This window comes from Danio rerio, chromosome 9 (assembly GCF_049306965.1).
Source record: "Danio rerio strain Tuebingen ecotype United States chromosome 9, GRCz12tu, whole genome shotgun sequence".
Lineage (NCBI taxonomy): Eukaryota > Metazoa > Chordata > Actinopteri > Cypriniformes > Danionidae > Danio > Danio rerio.
Window position 1 is genome coordinate 41,669,466 of NC_133184.1, and position 20,535 is coordinate 41,690,000.

Consider the following 20,535-nt stretch of genomic DNA (forward strand, 5'->3'; position numbering starts at 1 on the left):
TCTGTCGATCACACCCAAGCTTTTTTTGTTTTGTTTTGGCTTTTACTGAAATGGCTTCAGGCGCAATGTTGACAGCATGTATTTTTCCTCTCTCACAGATATTCACCTACCTTGAGTCTGGCTAGGATTTCAACAGTAGCTTTAGGCACTTCAGATACTGGCCTTGCTTTCCTGAGGCTTTGTAAGAGCGGATACTGGCTGTTGGCACTTCATGACAGTGGCAGCAAACCGCCCTCACCAGTGGAGCTGGATTCTCCTGACACTCCCAGCGCTAAACGCCACACCACAATCACTCAGTTTTTTTTCCCCTCGTCATTTTCATAACTCTCTTTCTAGCAAAAAAAAAAAAAAAAAACATATTGTGACAGTCATGACGCTTACGATTTGAGCATTTTTCGGCCATTCAGTCATATAGCACGTGTTAAATCCTGGCCTCTGACTGTGGAGGTGTGTGGAGTGTCGCTTTCATAAAGGCATGCATTTTTAATAGGGTGTGTTTTCCAGTGCAATGGATGGCACAAAGGCCAGCTAAGACAACCCCCACACCGCCGGGCTGGAAAAACTGGAATAGGAGTCACCTGTGATGATTGCACAACAATCCTGAAGATATTTCTGGGTCACCGTGGTGATCAGTTTTTACCACTTATCGTCCAAAAGCAAGCACGCTTCACTGGAGCCCTCATCTGACGCATCTGAGAGAAGAGCATGACTAGAGATTGAATACACCCAAATGTAAATCCTATTCTAGGGAAGTTTCAGGAGATGAGTGACGCCATTCATAAACTGAAAAATGAGAAGCAATCTTTGTCTAAAACACATTATGTTCAAAATAATCATCTGGTTGCTTGTTACTCTGGAATATACACTCATCGGCCATTTTATTAGGTACACCTGTTCAACTGCCCATTAATGCAAATGTCTAACCTGGCACTCACATGGGAGCAACTCAATAGATTTAGGCATGTGGACATGGTCAAGACGGTCTGCTGCAGTTCAAACAAACATCAGAATGGGGAAGGAAGGTGATTTAAGTGACTTTAAACGTGGCATGCTTTTTGGTGCCAGACAGGCTGGTCTGAGTATTTCAGAAAATGCTGATCTACTGGGATTTTCATGCACAACAATCTTTAGGGTGTACAGAGAGTGGTCTGAAAAAGAGAAAACATCCAGTGAGCGGCAGTTCTGTGGGCGCAAATGCCTTACTGATGCAAGAAGTGCCAGAGGTTTTGAATCAACATTATGCGCAAAACTGGAATATCGCATAAAAGACGTACAAATAAAGCAGCGTTTCCATCCAACGAGTCATATCGAACAAAATCATCACTTCCTGATTAACTGGCACCAAATATCAACAGTAAAAATGGAATTTGCGTATATTTAAACGTTTATACGTATATTTATATTTAAGATAAGCTGCGTAAATCTTTTCTTTATTTAATAAATGACTTGCGCCTCAGAAGACAATGCCGATTTGCAGTGAATTTGCAGTAGCACTTGAAGGCCATGTACTTTGAAGGCGTTTGTTTTGACGCGGAGCACAATTGCTCTTGACAGTTTTGGAGGTCATTAATAATATAATAACACTAATTCTGAAATGTTGAAGGTGTTTTAGAATGACCACTGGTTTTTCCATTCACACACATTTTTTATCATCACATAATCTCTTATAAAATATCACATGACATTTTTTAATGAACATACTGGAATTTGTTCGGTAAAAGTGTTTCGATTAGAGTTTATGCACATTTTTTCTTATCGAATAAAAGGTTTATCCTACTCAAGTTATGTGCATAGGTTTTTTTTATGTGCATTTTCAAAACTGATGTGCATCTTGGCATTTCCATCAACCATTTTTTCTAAAATGTGCATAAAATAGGTGGATGGAAACGTAGCTAATGAGAGGGGGTCGCTTCCTTATTTCCAAGCATTCTAATAAATTTGAATAAACTTTGAAATTTACCAATGTTAATCCATAACCTGCAGAAAAAAAAAAATACAATAAAAATACAACATGCAAATAAAAAGCCATCAGCCTTTCATTTTTTACCCCTTTGGATTGAAACCCCTGGAGTGTTTATGTTAGATTAATGACACAGCGTCAGTTGCAGCAGATTGATTTTAAGGCACCAGCTTAAACTTTCTGAAACATAGGCGCATTATAAAAACGTTGTAATATATACATTTCTGCAGACTGCAAATTATATAGCCAGAGGTACGTATCATTTTTTAAATGAATGCTACAGGGCGGTATGACACTGTTCCTTTTCGCGCTTACCAGCTGACCGCTTACCTCCATATGGACAGCTTTCCCACTGTAACTAGTTTGTCTCGTTAGCCCACCGTACAGTGGTGGAATTGAGATGCAGAAAGAAGTTAATCACGATGATGGGGTTTAAGTCCAGTAAAGAAGAATGGTTCCAGAAAGCAGGTGAGACAAAAACAGAATCCAAAAAATGAAATAAACAAGTGAATAACAAGGTAAAATGTGGTAAAATTCAGACGAGGGCTTTTTTTCTGGATTGCTTTTAAAAATTGTTGGTTGGGTTTAGGGAAGTGGGTTGGCGGGTCAATTGATGAAACTGGTTGGGTTTAGGGATGGAGGATGGTGGGTCAGTTTATTGGTCGGTCACAGGCACGTGCACACATAGGGCTCAACCTGTGCAGTGCACATGCCCTTTTTAGCCTTGGATAGAAAGTGCCCTTCCAAAATGATCAAAAGTGCCCCCGCGACGCGGCACACCTTCGGTCCCGCCCTTCAGTAGGCGCGCGACAACACCGCTCTTGAGTACGCGCGCGACAACACAGCTGATCAGTACACGCGCGACAACACAGCTGATCAGTACGCGCGCATCCACTATGCAGATCTGCAGCACCAACCCCCCCCCCCCCCTCTCCACCCCCACCCCCCGCTCTTCTAAAAATTTATCCTGTACATGCCCTTTGGACGGTCTCTGCACGGGCCTGGTCGGTCATTCAGTCAGTCAAACAGTCAACAGCGGCCTCTGGTGGGTCTATGCAAGAACAGCAGGCACTAATGGTACTTGCGAGAGAAATTTGAAATCTAAAAATAGCATACACAGCGACCTCTTGTGGAATCGCGAAAACAAAAGCTGCTAATAAACGTTCCTCCTTGGACGTATTTTGCGGCCTACAGAAATGTATATAGAGGTACACTTTTATAATTAGCCAGGGTTGACTTTCTGACACCTTTATGGCACTCACGTACATTTAAAATAAATACAGGCCACGACTGAATATGGAGGATGATCTTCGAGTGGCGGTCTCCAAAATTAAACCAAGACAAGACTTGTGATGTTACTCAAACATTGTGCCAGTCACATTAGGTGCAATACTTAATATTAAATAATGATAAAAATAACAATAACAATAATAGTAAAAATTATATGGTTGTTAGACTGTTTCACTTTGTGTGTTGTCAATATGCTTGTGTTTATATAGGCCTATTGGTGTGTGTGTGTGAGCCGTTGCAAGCAACGTTGGTATGAATATAACCACCTCTAAAAATGGTGGGGGTCGTGAGCCACTGGCAGTGTTATTTTAGGGGTCGCTTTCTGAAAAGTTTGACAACCTCTGCCATAGAGATACCTTTTTGGCTCTCCGAAAAACCTTGATGTTAAATGTTCTGACAAAAACATTTTTATCATCTAAAGAAGCTTTTAAGGAATGAAAAGGTTCCATAAATATTTTTTAAAGGCACTATATGAAGTTTTATGGAATTGTTTTTATTAAAATATTCATAAACCAATAGAACAGTGTTATATATTTAGCTGATTTTTGTCCTTTCATTATCCCAAATATATATGGGATCATATGAAATGATCAAATAATATTTATCCTATATATATCCTGTGCCCTAGTAGTAATGACATACAGCCTCAGTTTCAGGTTTAGTCTTATAGAAAACAGGGAAACACCAAACAAACCATTTAAGAAATCATTGATTCCAATAAAGACCATTTATTTCTTTTTTCCTCTTTTTTTGCTGTATAAACTGTTGACTTTTTCTTTCTTTCTTTTTTCTCTTTCTTTCTTTCTTTTTTCTTTCTTTCTTTCTTTCTTTCTTTCTTTCTTTCTTTCTTTCTTTCTTTCTTTCTTTCTTTCTTTCTTTCTTTCTTTCTTTCTTTCTTTCTCACCTTACCTCTGTACATTTAGTAGCTTATTTGTTCCAACCCCTTCAAAACCCAGCATCACCCATCTACTTATGGATTGGAAATAAATACTATGTTACAAGTAAGTTATATGGTTCTTTCCACTGCATTGCTAAAGTTGTGTGAGAATACTGATATAAGGAAGCAACAAAATGCCGCAGACTTAGTTCACACCTAGCTGAGGGCTCATTGTACATTTGCCACAACATCAAGGCTAAAGGCCAAACACATTTAATGGCACGAGCCGCATGCTGGTTTTAGCTCTCCTTCACACTGCGGTAGAATCGGCCCTGCAGCTTCCCTAAGATTTTACACAGATAAAAAAAAGTGAGAGATGAACATCCCCTCTTGTTAATGTAGCACCAGCCTTCAGCACAGATGGTGAGGAGCTGACAAGAATTAGCAAAGCAACTAATAGCAAGTTAAACAGCATGCCTAATATATTATTCTACTACACAGAACAACACTTAATAATGTAAAATCTAAAATGTTACTTACATTGCATCACTGAATCAACTTAAAACTATTAAGGTAGAGGTTTTTGATCATTTAGATGTGATGGACCCTCATATATAATCACACCATGTGAGGAATCCTCATTCTAAATTGTAAAAGGCATTTTTTATAATGTTATAATCTATTTTATACTCATTGTTTAAAATAATTTATTGTAATAAATATCTTTGGTAGTATTTTTTGCCCAAATTCAGCTATTAAAAGCCTTCAATTTATATTTAAATTTGAATACATGCAAACAGACATGTTCAATAAATCCATTCAAAGTTTAAGAGTTAGTTCATTCATTCATTTATCGTTCATTTTCTGACAATTTGCTGGGGGTGGGTCGTGGGGACAGCAGTCTTAGGAGAGAACCCCAGACTTCCCTCTCCCCAGACACTTCCTCCAGCTCCTCCGGGGGGATCCCAAGGCGTTCCTAGGCCAGCCGAGAGACATAGTCCCTCCAGCATGTCCTGGGTCTTCCCCGAGGCCTCCTCCAGGTGGGAAATGCCTGGAACAACTCCCTAGGTAGGCCTCAAGGAGGCAACCGAAACAGATGCCAAAAGCCACCTCAGCTGACTTCTCTCAATGTGGAGGGGTAGTGGCTCTACTCCGAGCTCCTCCCGGGTGTCAGAGCTCCTCACCCTATCTATAAGAGTGCGCCCTGCCACCCTTCGAAGGAAAATTATGCAGACTTACTATAACTTAATATAAACTAAATGGATGAGTTATAAAAAAAAAATCACTCCCTCACCGTTGTCATGAAGGGTAATATTAGCTATTCACTTGTTAAGTGGTGACGTGTTTGTGATGTATGTAATACTGTTTCCGGGTCCAAGCCTCCATTCATTTGAGTGGAGAAATCATTCGTTTATGATCACGTTTTATTCCTATCACACATTAAAGTTAATTTTATATACAATCATAGTGTACACAACAATCTCTGGGCTTGCGGGATAACAAATACAAAAATGTAACAATTAAATAAAAAATGAATCACTTTCTGGCCATCGGATATTAGGCATGGACATATATATTGCAATCGTGATTTTCGAAAGTCTTAAATCGCTTTGTAAACGTTTATTATTACCATTTCATGAGTCTCCCCATTCAGTTGAATAGAGCGCTTGGACCCGGAAGCCGCTCCGCGTGACGTCACACTTAACAAGCGGATATGAACCAAAACTATCTTTTGTACCAGGCTGTAAACATGTTTTTATCAGCTGTAAAATTGGCCAGTTTAGCATTGCAGTCAGCGAACATCTGGAGTTTCTAGAGCTAGCCCCCAAAGGTGAGTCGAATTTGCAGTTTCAGTTATTTTTGTGTTGGCTTCACAAGGAAAAGCGGAAGGTTGCCGCTTGATCAGAACGCAAACGAGTCGCAGGTAATGAAGTATTAATTGTTTCTCCCAAAAGAAAAGCCTGCCTAGGTATCTTTAGCTTTAATGTCGCTCTGTCACTTTGCCCTCTTTTGGTCACCCCTAGTTGGTGTGATGACACGAACATAATGGCGACGGTTGGCCACGTCTACTTGTAGCTTCATTTGCTCTCTTCAGGAACCTATGGGTGACTTCACGGACACTACATCCATATTTTTTTTTTACATTCTATGATTTAAATGGTAATTGTTGTTCTATTTAAAATCCTCTCATTTTAGAGGCACAAATGTTTTATGCACAAATGTTTGAACCAATTACTTGACCGACTTCCAATGTGTTTTTGATTAATAAAAAAAGCCACAACAGTTAGCTCCAAAGCTGCTACCCACGTTTTGTTGACAACTTTTAGCTAACAAGCTAACCCAACAGGCCACCGAAGTGAGGTTTGTCTTCATGCGATATATAAAAACATTATTACACAACCTAATACTCTGATCTGATACCTTCCAGTTCAGTACACCCAAAGAAAGTAGATTATCCTTCATTAGCCAGTACACTGGCAAGGCAACACTCCTAAAATCAAATCAAAGCTAAGCAACGAGGCAGTTGAAGAGATAAAGCTCACCTCCACCGTTAAGGATATGAGTCATGTTCAGACAAGATCAGGCCAGTGAGTTTCACTAAAAAACACAGAGAGAAAGACAGTAGCAAACTGACAAAACCCCAAACAATAGGGAGGGCTGAGTGGAGGTTTAGAGATATTCTGTTGCAATCATGTCTTAACCAACACAGCCCCTTCAACGCGAGCATATCTCTAGCATCTCTCTGCAAGTGCACGCATCTCTGAGGGTCTCTGACATTGCGGGCGCACAAACATCAACCCAGGACTTTGATGCATGCGGACTTTGAGAAGTAGAGGGGATGCCAGCATTGCTGCATTGAAAGCCACAGACGAGAGGAACCCACCACCACCACCTGGCATTTGGAGCTTCACCCAGAAATACAGACAGAGACGAGCCAAAGCAAAGGTCACCGACTGTGACAAGAAGCATGCTTTTTTCTTTGTGTGTGTATGTGTGCAGCGCTGGTGGAGCCCCAGCGGGTTCAATGCTGTTTGAGGTCCTCCAGGGCTTCTCACAACACATTCACTGCAAAAATAAACAGGATCGTGTGTCTGTGTCCAGATAAAACATTTAAAAGTCCTGTTTCAGCAAGACGCACGCAGAGAGATTATACCCCGTCAGTCAGAAAGCCTTCAGAAGATAGATAACATTGAAAGGCATGGAAATATACTTTGCAAACAACCTAAAGGGACTTTTACTTCCATAAAATCCCCTTTATATATATATATATATATATATATATATATATATATATATATATATATATATATATATATATATATATATATATATATATATATATATATATATATATATATATATAAATATTTATTATATATATATTTATATATATTGTTTGTTAATACTCTGAATTGTGAGCTGAACTAAAGTGTTGCTACATATATATATATATATATATATATATATATATATATATATATATATATATATATATATATATATATATATATATATATATATGCATAAAATATTAGGGAATTTTATGAAAGCAGTAAAGCCCATTTAGGCTGTTTGTTATATTTAAAAATTGCTATATTATTATTAATATAATTATTAAGTAAATTTAGCATCTAGCTGCTATTGTGCATTTTACCACAACTGAAATGCTAACCACCTAGTATCCAGATTAGTTTTTTTAACTTCTAAATATTTATAAAATGACCCATATTTAGAACAATTTGTAACAATTTTAGTCCAACAAATTAGATTGATTTAACTTAATATCAATTTTTTTTATCCAAAGACATAATAATAATAATAATAATAATAATAATAATAATAAAAATGATGATGATGATGATGATGCTGATGAGAATAATATACTTGAAAAAAATTCCAGGTTCCACAAAATCCATTTGTGTTGGAACACAAGATGAATGAATTAAGTTAACTTAATAGTTATAAATTTAAGTGGACTGAACATAAAACAATTAAGATGTCACAAAAAGAAAAAAAAAAACATCAAGAATTGTGTTGTTTCATCAAATTATAATAATTGAACAATTGAATACTTTTTGAGTGTGATGATTTTGATAATAATTCTGCTCAAAAAACATTTGCTGTATAATATTTTTGTGGGAAACTATGACAGTGTGGGAACTATTCATTATAGTACATAGGAACCATTCATTATAATGAGTTAATTTCTTCAACTGGCTCATTATAAGTTTAAAAAGCTGAAATTATTTCAAATCTAATCATAAACAATCCAGATTTTGTAACAATTATGCCTTTACTGTCACCGTATCTTTGCTCAAAATGAAATAAAATAATAAATAAATAAATAATTTAATTAGTCAATTAAGAAAACATCGAAAGATTTACACAATAGTTTAAACATTTCAAAGTATATAACCTAAACATAATTAATACAATTTAAAATAATTTTTTAATGACACAAACAAAATTGTCTGTTCTATCACCCAGTGATACACTTAAAAAAAAATGCTGGGTTCCACACAATCGATTTGTGTTGAGACAACATGAAATAAACATGTAAGTTATTAAAAACTGAAGTGGATTGAACATAAAACAATTAAGATGTCCCAAGAATTGTGTTCTTTTAGCATATTTTATAGGAGTAGTTTGAAGTTGAAGTTGTCACCAAAACACTCAAGAATTGTGTTGTTTTATCTGATTTTGATAATTGAAAAAAAAGTGCCAAAATAATGATATTTTGCTCAAAATTGCTTTACATTAATTTTGTGGGAAATATTCATTATAGTATGTGGGAACTGTTCATTTTAATGAGTTAATTTCTTTAATCAGCTCATTATGTTTAAAAGGCTGATTTTTCTTTTTCTTTTTTTTCTTTTTTTTTTTTTTTTGTTATGCAATCCCATAAACCAGGGGTGTCAAACTCAATTCCTGGAGGGCCGAAGCCCTGCACAGTTTAGTTCCAACCCTGCTCCAACACACTTACCTGTAGGTTTCAAACAAGCCTGAAGGACTCAATTAGTTTGATCAGGTGTGTTTAATTAGGCTTGGAACTAAACTGTGCAGAGCTGCGGCCCTTTTGGAACTGAGTTTGACACCTGTGCCATAAACAATCCCAATTTTTAACAATTTTGCCGGTCACTATGTACTGTCACTTGTTGTATCTTTGCTCAAAATAAAATAAAATAAAATAAATAAAAAAATAAAAGTAAAAAAATTAAAAATAAAATAAAAAAATAAAATATAAATAAATATAATATACATAAAATGTTTTAAAGAATAATACCTGAATATTATTAACCCAATTTAAAATGTTTCTAATGATACAAACAAAATTTTCTGTTTTCTCTTTATCACCCAGTGAAAAAATTGAGTTCCACACAATTGCTTTGTGTCGAGTCAACATAAATTATTTTAGGTAATTTAATTCAAGTGTATTGAACATAAAACATTTAAGTTGTTGCAAAAAAAACTTAAGAAATGTGCTGTTTCATCTAATTTTATTAATTGAACAAACATACTTTTTTGTATTAATTTTGATTAAAAAATGCTGTATAATGAGATTGTGGGGAACTATGACAGTATGGGAACTATTCATTATATTATGTGGGAACTATTCATCATAATGAGCTGATTTCTTTAATTAGCTCATTATAAGTTTAAAAAACTGACATTACTATCTTTATAACTAATCATAAACAATCCTAATTTTGTAATATGTATGCATTTACTGTCACTGTATCTTTGCTAAAAAAATGAAATAAAATAAAAATATACTTGAAATTTCTCAAAGTATACTACCTGACCATTATTAACCCAATTTAAAATGAATTTCTAATGATGCACAAACAAATTTTTCGGTGCTCTCTTTATCACCCACTGATACATTGTAAAAAATGCTGAGTTCCACACAATCAATTTGTGTTATGACAACATGAAGAAATTCAGTTAACATATAAGTTTTTACAAATTTAAGAGGATTGAACATAAAACAATGAGGGGTTTTGTTCTTTTAGCACATTTTAGATAAGTAATTGAACAAACAGCAAACGTCAACTCCAGCTTTTTTTTCCTCTAAGCTTGCGTGCATTTGTTTGTCTGACTTCGACACACTGTCTCATATTTGCAAACCGGAGAAGGACGGTGGAAAGAAAAGAGATGGCCTTTGACTAAAACCACAAGTCCATCAAAAAGGGGGCCTCATTCTATACGAAACCGCATATCTATTCTCAGTATAAGATCGAAAGATTCGCACAAGCAACAATACAAACACCAAATGGCCATGTGACAACAGTTCTGTGTGAAAATGAGAAGGAAAATAGAGGAACAGACAGAAACGGCTTCAATGATGACTATTTAATGCAGAAAAGCCCATGCTGTATAAACCAACATACAACAACACACATTCCTTAAAGACGCCAAGATTACAAAAGTCTACCGTTGTACAACAGCAAACCTTTATATCTTTAAAAATAAAAATATATATATATTTATTTATTTATTCAGATATTTGACTCAAATAAACAATCTCTCCAACAGTTCCATACAAATGCCTTATAAGAAGATTTTTGACAACACTGTACCTGAGAAAACCCCAAAAAGCAAACTGACACACAGCAAAAGTGAACCCCCTTCGACATGTTTACCAAAATAGACTGTATATAATTCATACGTTAATTCACTTATATAAAAATACACTGCAAACCCTCGTCTTGCTGCTTGTAAGGTTCCACAGTGAATAAGAACAGTTAAAAAAATGCCTCTCTCTCTCTCTCTCTCTCACACACACACACACAAAAAATATATATTTACACAGCTGAGAAAATAGCAGTCCCATACACTTTAAGGTAAAAAGTGAAACCTGACTCTAGAGTGCCTTTCTTTAATTTCAAGTACTCTCCAGTCCTTAAAGTGTGGACTCTTGGACACGTCTTGTTCGTGTGCTCTTGTTCATTCGGTTGTAAACATAGTCTTACATCAACGTTTCCTTCACCTTGTTCTTTTTTTTTTTTTTGTTGGAAAAAAAAAGAAATTAACAAAACATTGTTTTGATATACAATAAGCTCTGATAATAATCGGATAAAATGCCCTGGAATTATGGAGCACATTCAATATCATGCCTGCATGTTACACTGATCGACAAACTAACAAACAACAAAAAATGCATAAAGATATTCATGCTTCACTAGAACAACTAAAATTCTTCAAAATGGATTAGAGAGGTGCATGACTTTTTTTGGAGGTGTAAAAAGGCTAGTTTTTAAACAACAGTACAATGACGTTCAAACAATATGACTGCATTTCTATCAGTGCCTTTTAAGTCGTTCTCCTTGTAATGTTTAAAGGGTGATTCACAGTTTTCCTCAAAGCAGAGAAGGCAAAAGCAAAGCTTTAAAAAACAATAGTCTGATAGTGATGTGAGGCTCTTTTAGCACTGACATAAAAGCCCAACAAATGTGCAAGAGAGCTTCAGAACGCCGTGACGGCTGCAGTCGCGCAGCATTCGCATTGATTAAAGCTTGTGCTACAGAAGTCTTACTGTAAATATTAAGAATACATTAAACGAAGAAAGAGCCCGTAAAAAGGGAAGTGAAACAGCTACATGAACCTTATAAACAAATAATCTACATTTCCACGGCGTGAAAAAAGTGAGCATGAGAAAAATGCATAAAGTGTTGGAGGGGGTGAAGCATTGTCTGATTATTAAACCGCGTTTTATCTTGTAAAGCTCTCGTGCAGCGATTAAAATCTCCAATCTTGTAACACATTAAAACGTTATTGTCAGAACTTGCAAGCACATGTAACATGTGCAAAAGTATTTATCTGTCTCCAAAATGCTTTTAAGTGCATCTTTCAGAGCTCAAAAACTACAACGTAGCTCCATACGAAGGCTAAAAAAGAAAACACTAAAATAAAAGAGTGTGTGTTGTAGCACTTAAGAGAGTCACAGATGTTTAACCATTCATTAATAATGAGACATTCGGTCTGAAGGCTGAATGAAATTCACGGATTTCAATCAAAAGTATGGCAACCCTTGTTAAAGCATGAGAATAGGTGCAGACTTGTTCCCTGTTGAATCGCACATGACGATATAGTGTGCTGTGATTAGTTTAACTACACTGACCTTTGTTCGCTTTATCAATAGCATGGAAATAGCATATTTTCGCCCAAGGCCTCAAGCTAATAGTGCAAAAACAGGTTTCTCAAGGCATGTCGCAGTGCTGTTTAAGTGCATAAGAGCGCGAGAGATGAGCGTAAGTGTGCAACAGCAGCAAAACAAAGCATTTTGTCCATGGCCATCTCGGTTTCGCTTTCAAAATCCACGAGACACGAGGGGATTGTCAGCAACACTTCATTCAAATATGTCCCAAAGACTTTCTTTTTTTTTTTTTTTGTGAAACTAGCATAGCACCGACATGAGGAACAGGACGTTAGCGCAAAAAAACCTAAAGCTTCAGTTCGTAGGAAACTTCATCATAAAGAAGGGATGAGAAAGACACTTAAAAAGACTCCATAAAAGGCAAAAATCTTGCCGTTGGAAACATCAGCAAGGCACTGAGAAGCCGCAGCAGCATAAAGCTATGAATTAAAGTCCTTTGTTTTCTTTCTTTTGTATGCTTTAGTTCTCCAGTGGTCCTCTAGTTGCTGGGTTTACCTGTAAAATTGTTCAAAGTCCATGAATGACAGCATGCATCGAGGTAATATAGATGAGGAAAAAAGTAATAAGAGAAAGAAAGAACTTCACAACTTTACTTAACATGTAGCTGCTCTGCTGGAAGGTTCAATACAAACACAACAACGAACTGTGTGTGTGGGGTGAAAAAATAAATCAAATCAAATCAAATAAAAAAAGAGGTGTCAAACATTCAAAACATTTACTCACAGCCCCTTTCCCAAAAAACAAAAAAAAAAAACTGATAATCTTCGAACAGCTCCAAAATGAAAACATTTCTATTGGACCCAAACCTTCATATATCTGCCGACGGTTGCTCACGTAATGCTTCGGCAGTAAAGCGACTAACGAAAGGTGTGTTCCCCGCGGACGATGTGCGAAGAGAACTCGTAGCGATCTTTGCTGCAGTGGCCGCAGATGTTGCATTCCAGCGGGTCTCTATATCCGTGGCAGCCCATGTGGATGGTGTACATGACGTGGTCAAGGAACAGAACACGGCAGTGTTCACATTGGAACACCCTCAGCTCTTGTCCCTCACGGGCGAATACGCGGACGCCATCCCTTGCGGCAACCCGACTTGCTTCCATTGACCTGCCTTCCTCTGCCCGACCAAACCCCGGACTGGATCTCAACCTTGGTCCGGTGGCGCTGAGCTTATCCCGTGGGCTGCTCCGCGCCGAATCGGCTGAATCCTGTCCACTGTTGCATGGCGAGCCATCTTGGGCTGATTGGGGATTCTTGGGTCTGACCAATGGGATTGCGCCATTGGTTGGTTGTGGGAATTCAGGGTTTGGCTGAGGCATCGGAGGAGCCTCACGGCTACTAGGTCGGTCCATCCGCGGGCCGATCGGGTACACCGGATGAAACAGCGGGTTCACCATTGGTACAACTTCGGCCATAGAGAGGGATGGGTGGTGCATCATAGGCCTTAAGGAGTCAGAGCCCAGGTAGGAGATGGCATTGCTTAGAGCGTGGTCCATCATTTGGGCCTGCATCAACTCTGCTTCCTTTTCATACTTCAAGCCCATCTCATAGTTCAGCTCGGGGTATGAATAGCGAACCATTTTCTCACCTTAACAGACAATGCAATAAAAGATGCATTAAGAACAGCTTCAAAGCATACTTTCCATAATGATTAAAAAAATAGGCCAACATTGCCACTTTATGAAAGCCCCCATTGTAAGAGATTTGTTGATAAGGAAAAAAAATAGGGGGAGGGGGAGGTATTTCAGTGCTTTTGAATTCACTCACAAAACATTTCTGCTCTAAAGGTAAACTTTGTATGCTGACAAATGCACTCAAGTACAATTTAACTAACAAATGTGAATGCTATATATACAGTGCTCAGCATATACGAGTACACCCCCACAAATCTCTCATTTAATATTTATAGGAAGCTATACAATATTGTATTTGTGCATATACATTAGTTTAATCAGTACTGAAGCCAAATCTGGAGCTAATCTAACTAAATTACCTACAATAATGGTTAAAAAATTAGTAGGCCAAATTTAAATGTTAAGGAAAAATAATAAATCAAATTTTAAAAAATGGCAAAAATCAAGTGAAACAAAAAAATATATAAAATATGGTTGAAATGCTGTAGCTTGTATTTTTTGCATAAATTTAAAATATCTTTTCATTTCAAAAGATGTTCTGTGACTAAAATATTATTTGAATAAATATATCTGATTAATAAATCTGTTTTATTCAGATGCACCAATTTATATTACCTATATTCACTGAGAAATTGAGCAAAATATTGATTTTCAAAATGGGGTGTAGTAATTTATGCTGAGCACTGTATATATCAATCACTTTTGAGCAAAAGTTTAGATGCACAATAACTAGTACTAAGTTTGTGTGTGTGTGTCTTAATTTCTATTCTAATAATTTCTATTCTAATATCTTAGAACTTTCAGTATCTCTGGATTTTTTGGATGTATTAGTAAGAAGTTTGAAGTAAGTTTGAATAAAATGTTAATATTTCTGTAATTCTTTAAAAGGTTTTCTGGCATACCTTTCTCTCATACATTGTCATTTGGAGTTTTTAACAATTGCAAACTTTAAATTAGGTTAAATTGAACAAAAAGGTTCAAATACAGTGCTCAGCATAAATGAGTACACCCCGTTTTGAAATTGAATATTTGATCCATTTCTAAGTGAATATAGGAAATGTATTTTGGTGCATTTAAACAAAACAGATTCATTAAACAGATATATTTAATAAAATAATAATTTAGTCACCAAACATATTTAGAAATTGAAAGATAAAACAATTAAATTCAAGCAAAATATTGCAAAAGAAATTACAACCTAAATACACTCAACTCAGTTTTTCATTTTTTGTGCTTCTCTTGATTATTCCTCTTTTTAAAGTTTGTATTTAATATTTTTCTATAACATATAAATGTGTGTGCACTGGTTTTTGCACCATTATCATAAGTTACTTTGTTAGATAAGCTCCAGATTTGGTTTCAGTACTGACTAATCTAATGTATATGCACAAATACAATATTGTATAGCTTCCTATTAAAAATATAAATTTAAAAAATAGATTTCTGAGGGTTGTACTTATATATGCTGAGCACTGTATGTTTTCATGGATGAAAATCAGGCTTATTCCTTTTAAATATTTAATTAACTCTTATGAAGTAAAATAATTGACATTGAGTTGTCTCATTATACATGTTGTCATACAATGCACATAAACATGTCTGATAATTAATCATGCACAATAATTGGTGTGTGTCTTTGTGTATTTAAGTGTGTGTGTGTGTTTGTGTCTTAATGTATATTGAGGCTGCTTGGAAAGTCTTAGTATTCTCCGTTTCTCTGGATTTTATGGATGCATTAGTAAAAGTTTAGGTTTGAGTAAAACATTAATGTTTGTTTGTTCTAATATTTAAAATGTCTGATAACTTTTCTGGCAACTTTAAAAAGTATACATTGTTGTTAAAATGCTTATTGTTGTTTAGATATTTTTTTAACAATTACCATAATAAAAATAGGTTAAATAGAAAAATAAATAATAAAATAAATTATTATTATTATTATTATTACTTTATAATAATAATAATAATAATAATAATACTAATAATAATAATGATAATAATAATAATAATAATAATAATTATTATTATTATTATTATTATCATTGTTGTTGTTATTATTAATAAATAATAATAATAATAAAAAATAATAATAATTATAACAATAATAATAATAATGAATTTAATTTAAAGTGGCCTTTCTGCCGACTCAAAGATACAGTACAGTAAAACAAGAGCAATAAATCAACAAGCGAAATAATATAAAAGTATAAACAACTATAGTTCAAATAAAATTAAATATAAAAATATGTTTTTATTTGCATGATTGAAAATCAGGGTTACTCCATTTAATTTTTTTATGAATTCTTATGAAGTAAAATAATTGACCTTGTGTTTGAAAATCTATATAAGCATATCTGAAAACATGGCACCATTTTCATTTTATGTGAAAAAAAATGTAAAATTAATATACAACATGTTTCTTAACAGAAAATAATTGTTTTAAATTTGCTAGAAATATCCTCATTAGTTTATAGTATGAAATAAAAATGATATTTTACTCCTAAAATCATAACTATAATTTTTTATGTGTCATTATTGGATCAGTGCATTGCTATAGGCTTTCTGACAGAAACATCATAAGCTGTCAGTGACGTTAAAGTAACTCAAACAACCAAAACAAACCAACAACAGCATGATAAAGCATTGCATGTCTCTGTATCTTTAAGTAGCATTCAGATGTCATGCGGTCATTTACTTCTTTCCAAAATAAACAAGCTTTATGCATTGTGTTTGTCTCGAATAACTATTGTGCATCTAACCTAATCTAGTATTTGAACTATAAACTGCTACAACAAAAGCATCTCTTTTGATCACAATATTAAATACATGCATAAATAAAAGAGCAAAATTCTTCTGGGACGGTTTTAGGGGGCAATAAAATGTACAGTAAAAGCTGTATTTAAATGTCTGTAACTTTGTTTTCATTGTGTTAATGACGGAAAGTCCCGTTTGGAGACTGAAGTGAGAAAATTTAACCCATGCATATTATGGATGCGGTAAACTGCTCTGGCGTAGTCAGTAAAAGCAATGGCAAAGTTACAGGTGTGCAAAAACCACAGAATGAAAAAAAACAACAACTCCTACTCAAACATTTTTCTCTCTCTTTCACTTTAATACTTAGTTTGATTTCCGCAGATATTGTCAATACACACATAATATGTTTTACTTTCAAATAAAGTCTCTCGGATGGAGTAGTGCTATATATTTAATCTTCTATAAGAAATCTTCCATCACAGCTCCATTGCATTAATCTTATTTTCTTTATGTGTGTGTGTTTAACTCTCTGTTCCCTCATGTGGAAACTCAGCGTTCACTAAACAGTTGCATGTGGTATTTCAGCTCAAAACCTCCATGTTAGTGACTAGCTACCCGCAATCCAGTTTAACCAAGCGCTAAATGCTCTGAAATAGCATTGTGCTGTATTTAAATAAGACAACTGCCTTTATTTGTAAGCACAAATACACCTCCTTTCTATTAGACACAAATACCATATCGAAGGTACTTCTTTTATGACTATGCTGGAAGTAATTAATGAAATGATGATTTAATAATAAATGAGCTTTATTTTCCTATTCAGACGGCCAAAAGTGTCATTGGTTATGAATAAATGCTTCCTTATTTAAAGAGATAGTTCAGCCAAAAAAGATTCTGCCATCATTTAATCACCCTGACACCCTGAGTTTGTTTTGTTCTGTCGATTACCAAATACGATATTTTGATCGTATTGAACTATTTTGATAGTATTAGTAGACTGTCAGCTTAATATCTATTGATACTACTTCTTCAACAGACATTTAATTGACCATAAGAAACTTTGCAAGTACATGTCAACTTACACTAACCCTAATTCAACAAACGGACCATCAAAATAAAGTGTGACCGATATTTTGAAGAATGTTGGAAACTTTTAATCATTGACATTCATAGTAGGAAGAACAAACACTAAGGAATTCAATGGCTACTGGTTTCTGACATTATTCAAAATGTGTTTTGGACAGACACAAAAAGGGTTTGGGTGAGTTTTCAATTTTGGGTGAACTATCCCTTTAAAACAACACCTTGTAGATTTTAGCAGCACAGTTAAAACTTTGAAGATCAATCTGTTGCATACTGTAGATTCAACCACATTAAGTGCTGAGGTGACACTTACCCACAAACTTCTGTGGCGTGGTGCTCTTCCGTTTACCCACATTTCCTTGCAGTCGTTCAATTACAGGAGGCCGGTCGAAAGCTGCCATCCCAGCAGGCTCCAGAGGCCTCTGCTCCTTGGGAACCTCCCCTGGTGAAATGATAAAATGATTCAGCATATCAAACAATTCAAGATATGAAATAGATGGGTCCATAATATCTACAAAGAACTATTGGTAAGCACGTCCACCTCATTTTTTGAAGCCAGTTTGTTTTGAACCATTCAACTATTGGATATAGTTTCCTTAATATTTTCCATTAATGATTTATAAAAAGTCTATATATATATAAAAACAACCTACTAAATTAACCACAAATATCTCAATTTGGTTCTGAAGAATTGCAGGAATCATCAATAATGGATAAATGCACTCCCAGAAAATGTATGTACCATGTGTGGGCTTATTTTGTTCTTTTTTTTTTTTTATTCATAAAAAAAATTTCATTTCAGCGAAGTATTGACTAAAAGCACTTTAAATGTTATTTTGTAAAAATAATGTTTAATTTATGAAATACCTGGTGTATTTAGCAATAAAAAAGTATGAATACTGCAATGTGCGCCATTATGTATACTGATTGTTTCTTATTATGATGTCAGTGTATTTTGGATTTCCACATAATTTGGACGATTCATGTATATTTTCTACGTATCCATGTTATTTCGCATCAAATTTGTTGGTAGGGCCTCTGAGCCAAATTGTCAAAGACAATTTTTTTTTTATTTTTTATTTATTTTATTTTTTTTTTTACAGGCACACAATAATAATGTCAACACAACACAGATTTCAGGTAGAATGATATTGTGTCAATGAAGAAAAAACCCTTCTGGCTGTCAGGCCCTACCAGCAGGGGCTAACCAAGCTAACCAGCAAAACCAATGTAAGAATGGTGTCAACAAAATGTACCCCACAAATGTAGCAATCTTAAATTACCAATTCATTTAGTTTTTTTTTCCCAAAAAAATAACAGCTCATGGAACAAGACTGTGACATCAAATCAGTTATTTTAGAAAAAGTGATAAGACTAAGACTAATTATGCCAACCGGCATTACCCTGACCCCTAAGTGTAAACAATAACCAGTATAACCTTAAAAATAGTAGTTTTGCAGTCCTAGGTTCATAGCATGCGTTGCTTTGTTGCTTCGTTTCTACCATCTGATGTCTGTACTAAGCCGCTGGATTAGCTGGCTAGCCAGTTAAGTTTCAGTTCGGTTTGCACCAATCTTGGGTAATATTGGGAAATTTAAGGTAAAACGAAGGCAGCTAGACTTATTTGACTTCGGGTCTTATTTAACATGGTATTATAGAGTTATCTTCATGGTACTTCAACTCAGAATTGGTGCAAATTAAACTAAAACTTAACTGGCTAGCCACCTAATATCGCTTAATGGTGCAATCCCTAGATGGAAGACTGCTGTATCTGCATTGTTTCACAATGAAGCAACCAAATCTCAATTAACTTGCAGTCACACTAGAGTTTGAGCATACGAAATTCTGTTGAAGGGCACTGCGAAAAGGGGCAGGATTAAACAAGATGATTAGACATTTAAAAAAGCAAGCGATTTGTCCATATTTTAAATTCCAGCCAGAAAGGTCACGTTGTGATCCTTGATTGGTCTTACACAATCAGGTTATGCGATTTCGCAGGTTAGAGTTCACCAAGCTTGAACTTTCCAATAAAGTGAACTGCAAAACTTGTCACATGAGCTTTCATTTCCGTCTGACGTATTCACATGCATATGAATGAAAGTCTATGGGGCAAAAATTAGACATTATCTAACCATGCTAAAGAGCAAAACCCTGACACGTTGATGTCAACATAACAAACCCCATATGTTTAGTAAAACAATCTTATATTAGTAATTTATATTAATTTGTTTCTATGAAACTCACTATTATGTGGAATACTATTTGTGTCATCCCATGTTTCCCAATAAATAACACTAAAGCTGCGTCTCAAATGGCACACTATGCACTCATGCACTATGTACTTATGCACTTACACACTTAACAGTATAGTATATGTATGTAGTGTCGTCCCAAATGGAACAATAATGTTTTTTTACTAAGCGGAAATTCAAACCGTTTCCCTGCTGACGTTTGACGGTTGCCAAATTCAGTGAAATAAACTACCGAATTATCAAATAATACCTGCCGTGAGTATAAGCAATTTTGCTTTCACCAACCAAAATAAATAAAGTTATCCAACACGTGCGCCCAATAGCTCCGCTCCTTCCGCTACGTGAGCAAACCTGCGGTCGTTGAGTGCGTGAAGTGTCCATCATTACAAACTTCACTTTAGCGGCTGAATGAGTGCATCATCCGGGTAATTAAAGTGCGCTTATTATTTTGGGAGTTTTCAGTGTGAACACACTACTTACACTATTTATACTACAAAAGGGCGTAGACTAGTGCATAAGTATGCAATTTACAA

At 35.3% G+C, this 20,535-nt stretch overlaps 1 protein-coding gene across 29 annotated transcripts in view; it reads right to left on the bottom strand.

Moving 5' to 3' along the window:
• Nucleotides 1–10,466: 10,466 nt before the first annotated feature.
• ikzf2 (IKAROS family zinc finger 2) overlaps nt 10,467–20,535 on the bottom strand; it is a 397,532-nt gene continuing 387,463 nt past the window's right edge. For 28 of the 29 annotated variants that reach the window (XM_073911497.1, XM_073911499.1, XM_073911485.1 and 25 more), the window contains 2 exons: nt 18,064–18,192; nt 10,467–13,870 (listed from right to left, as the gene is read on the bottom strand). In XM_073911497.1, the coding sequence (XP_073767598.1) occupies nt 13,143–13,870; nt 18,064–18,192 (857 nt within the window). In that variant the 3' untranslated portion in view covers nt 10,467–13,142. The remainder of the gene's footprint in view (nt 13,871–18,063; nt 18,193–20,535) is intronic. The other variant, NM_001161762.1, reaches the window with a different exon arrangement.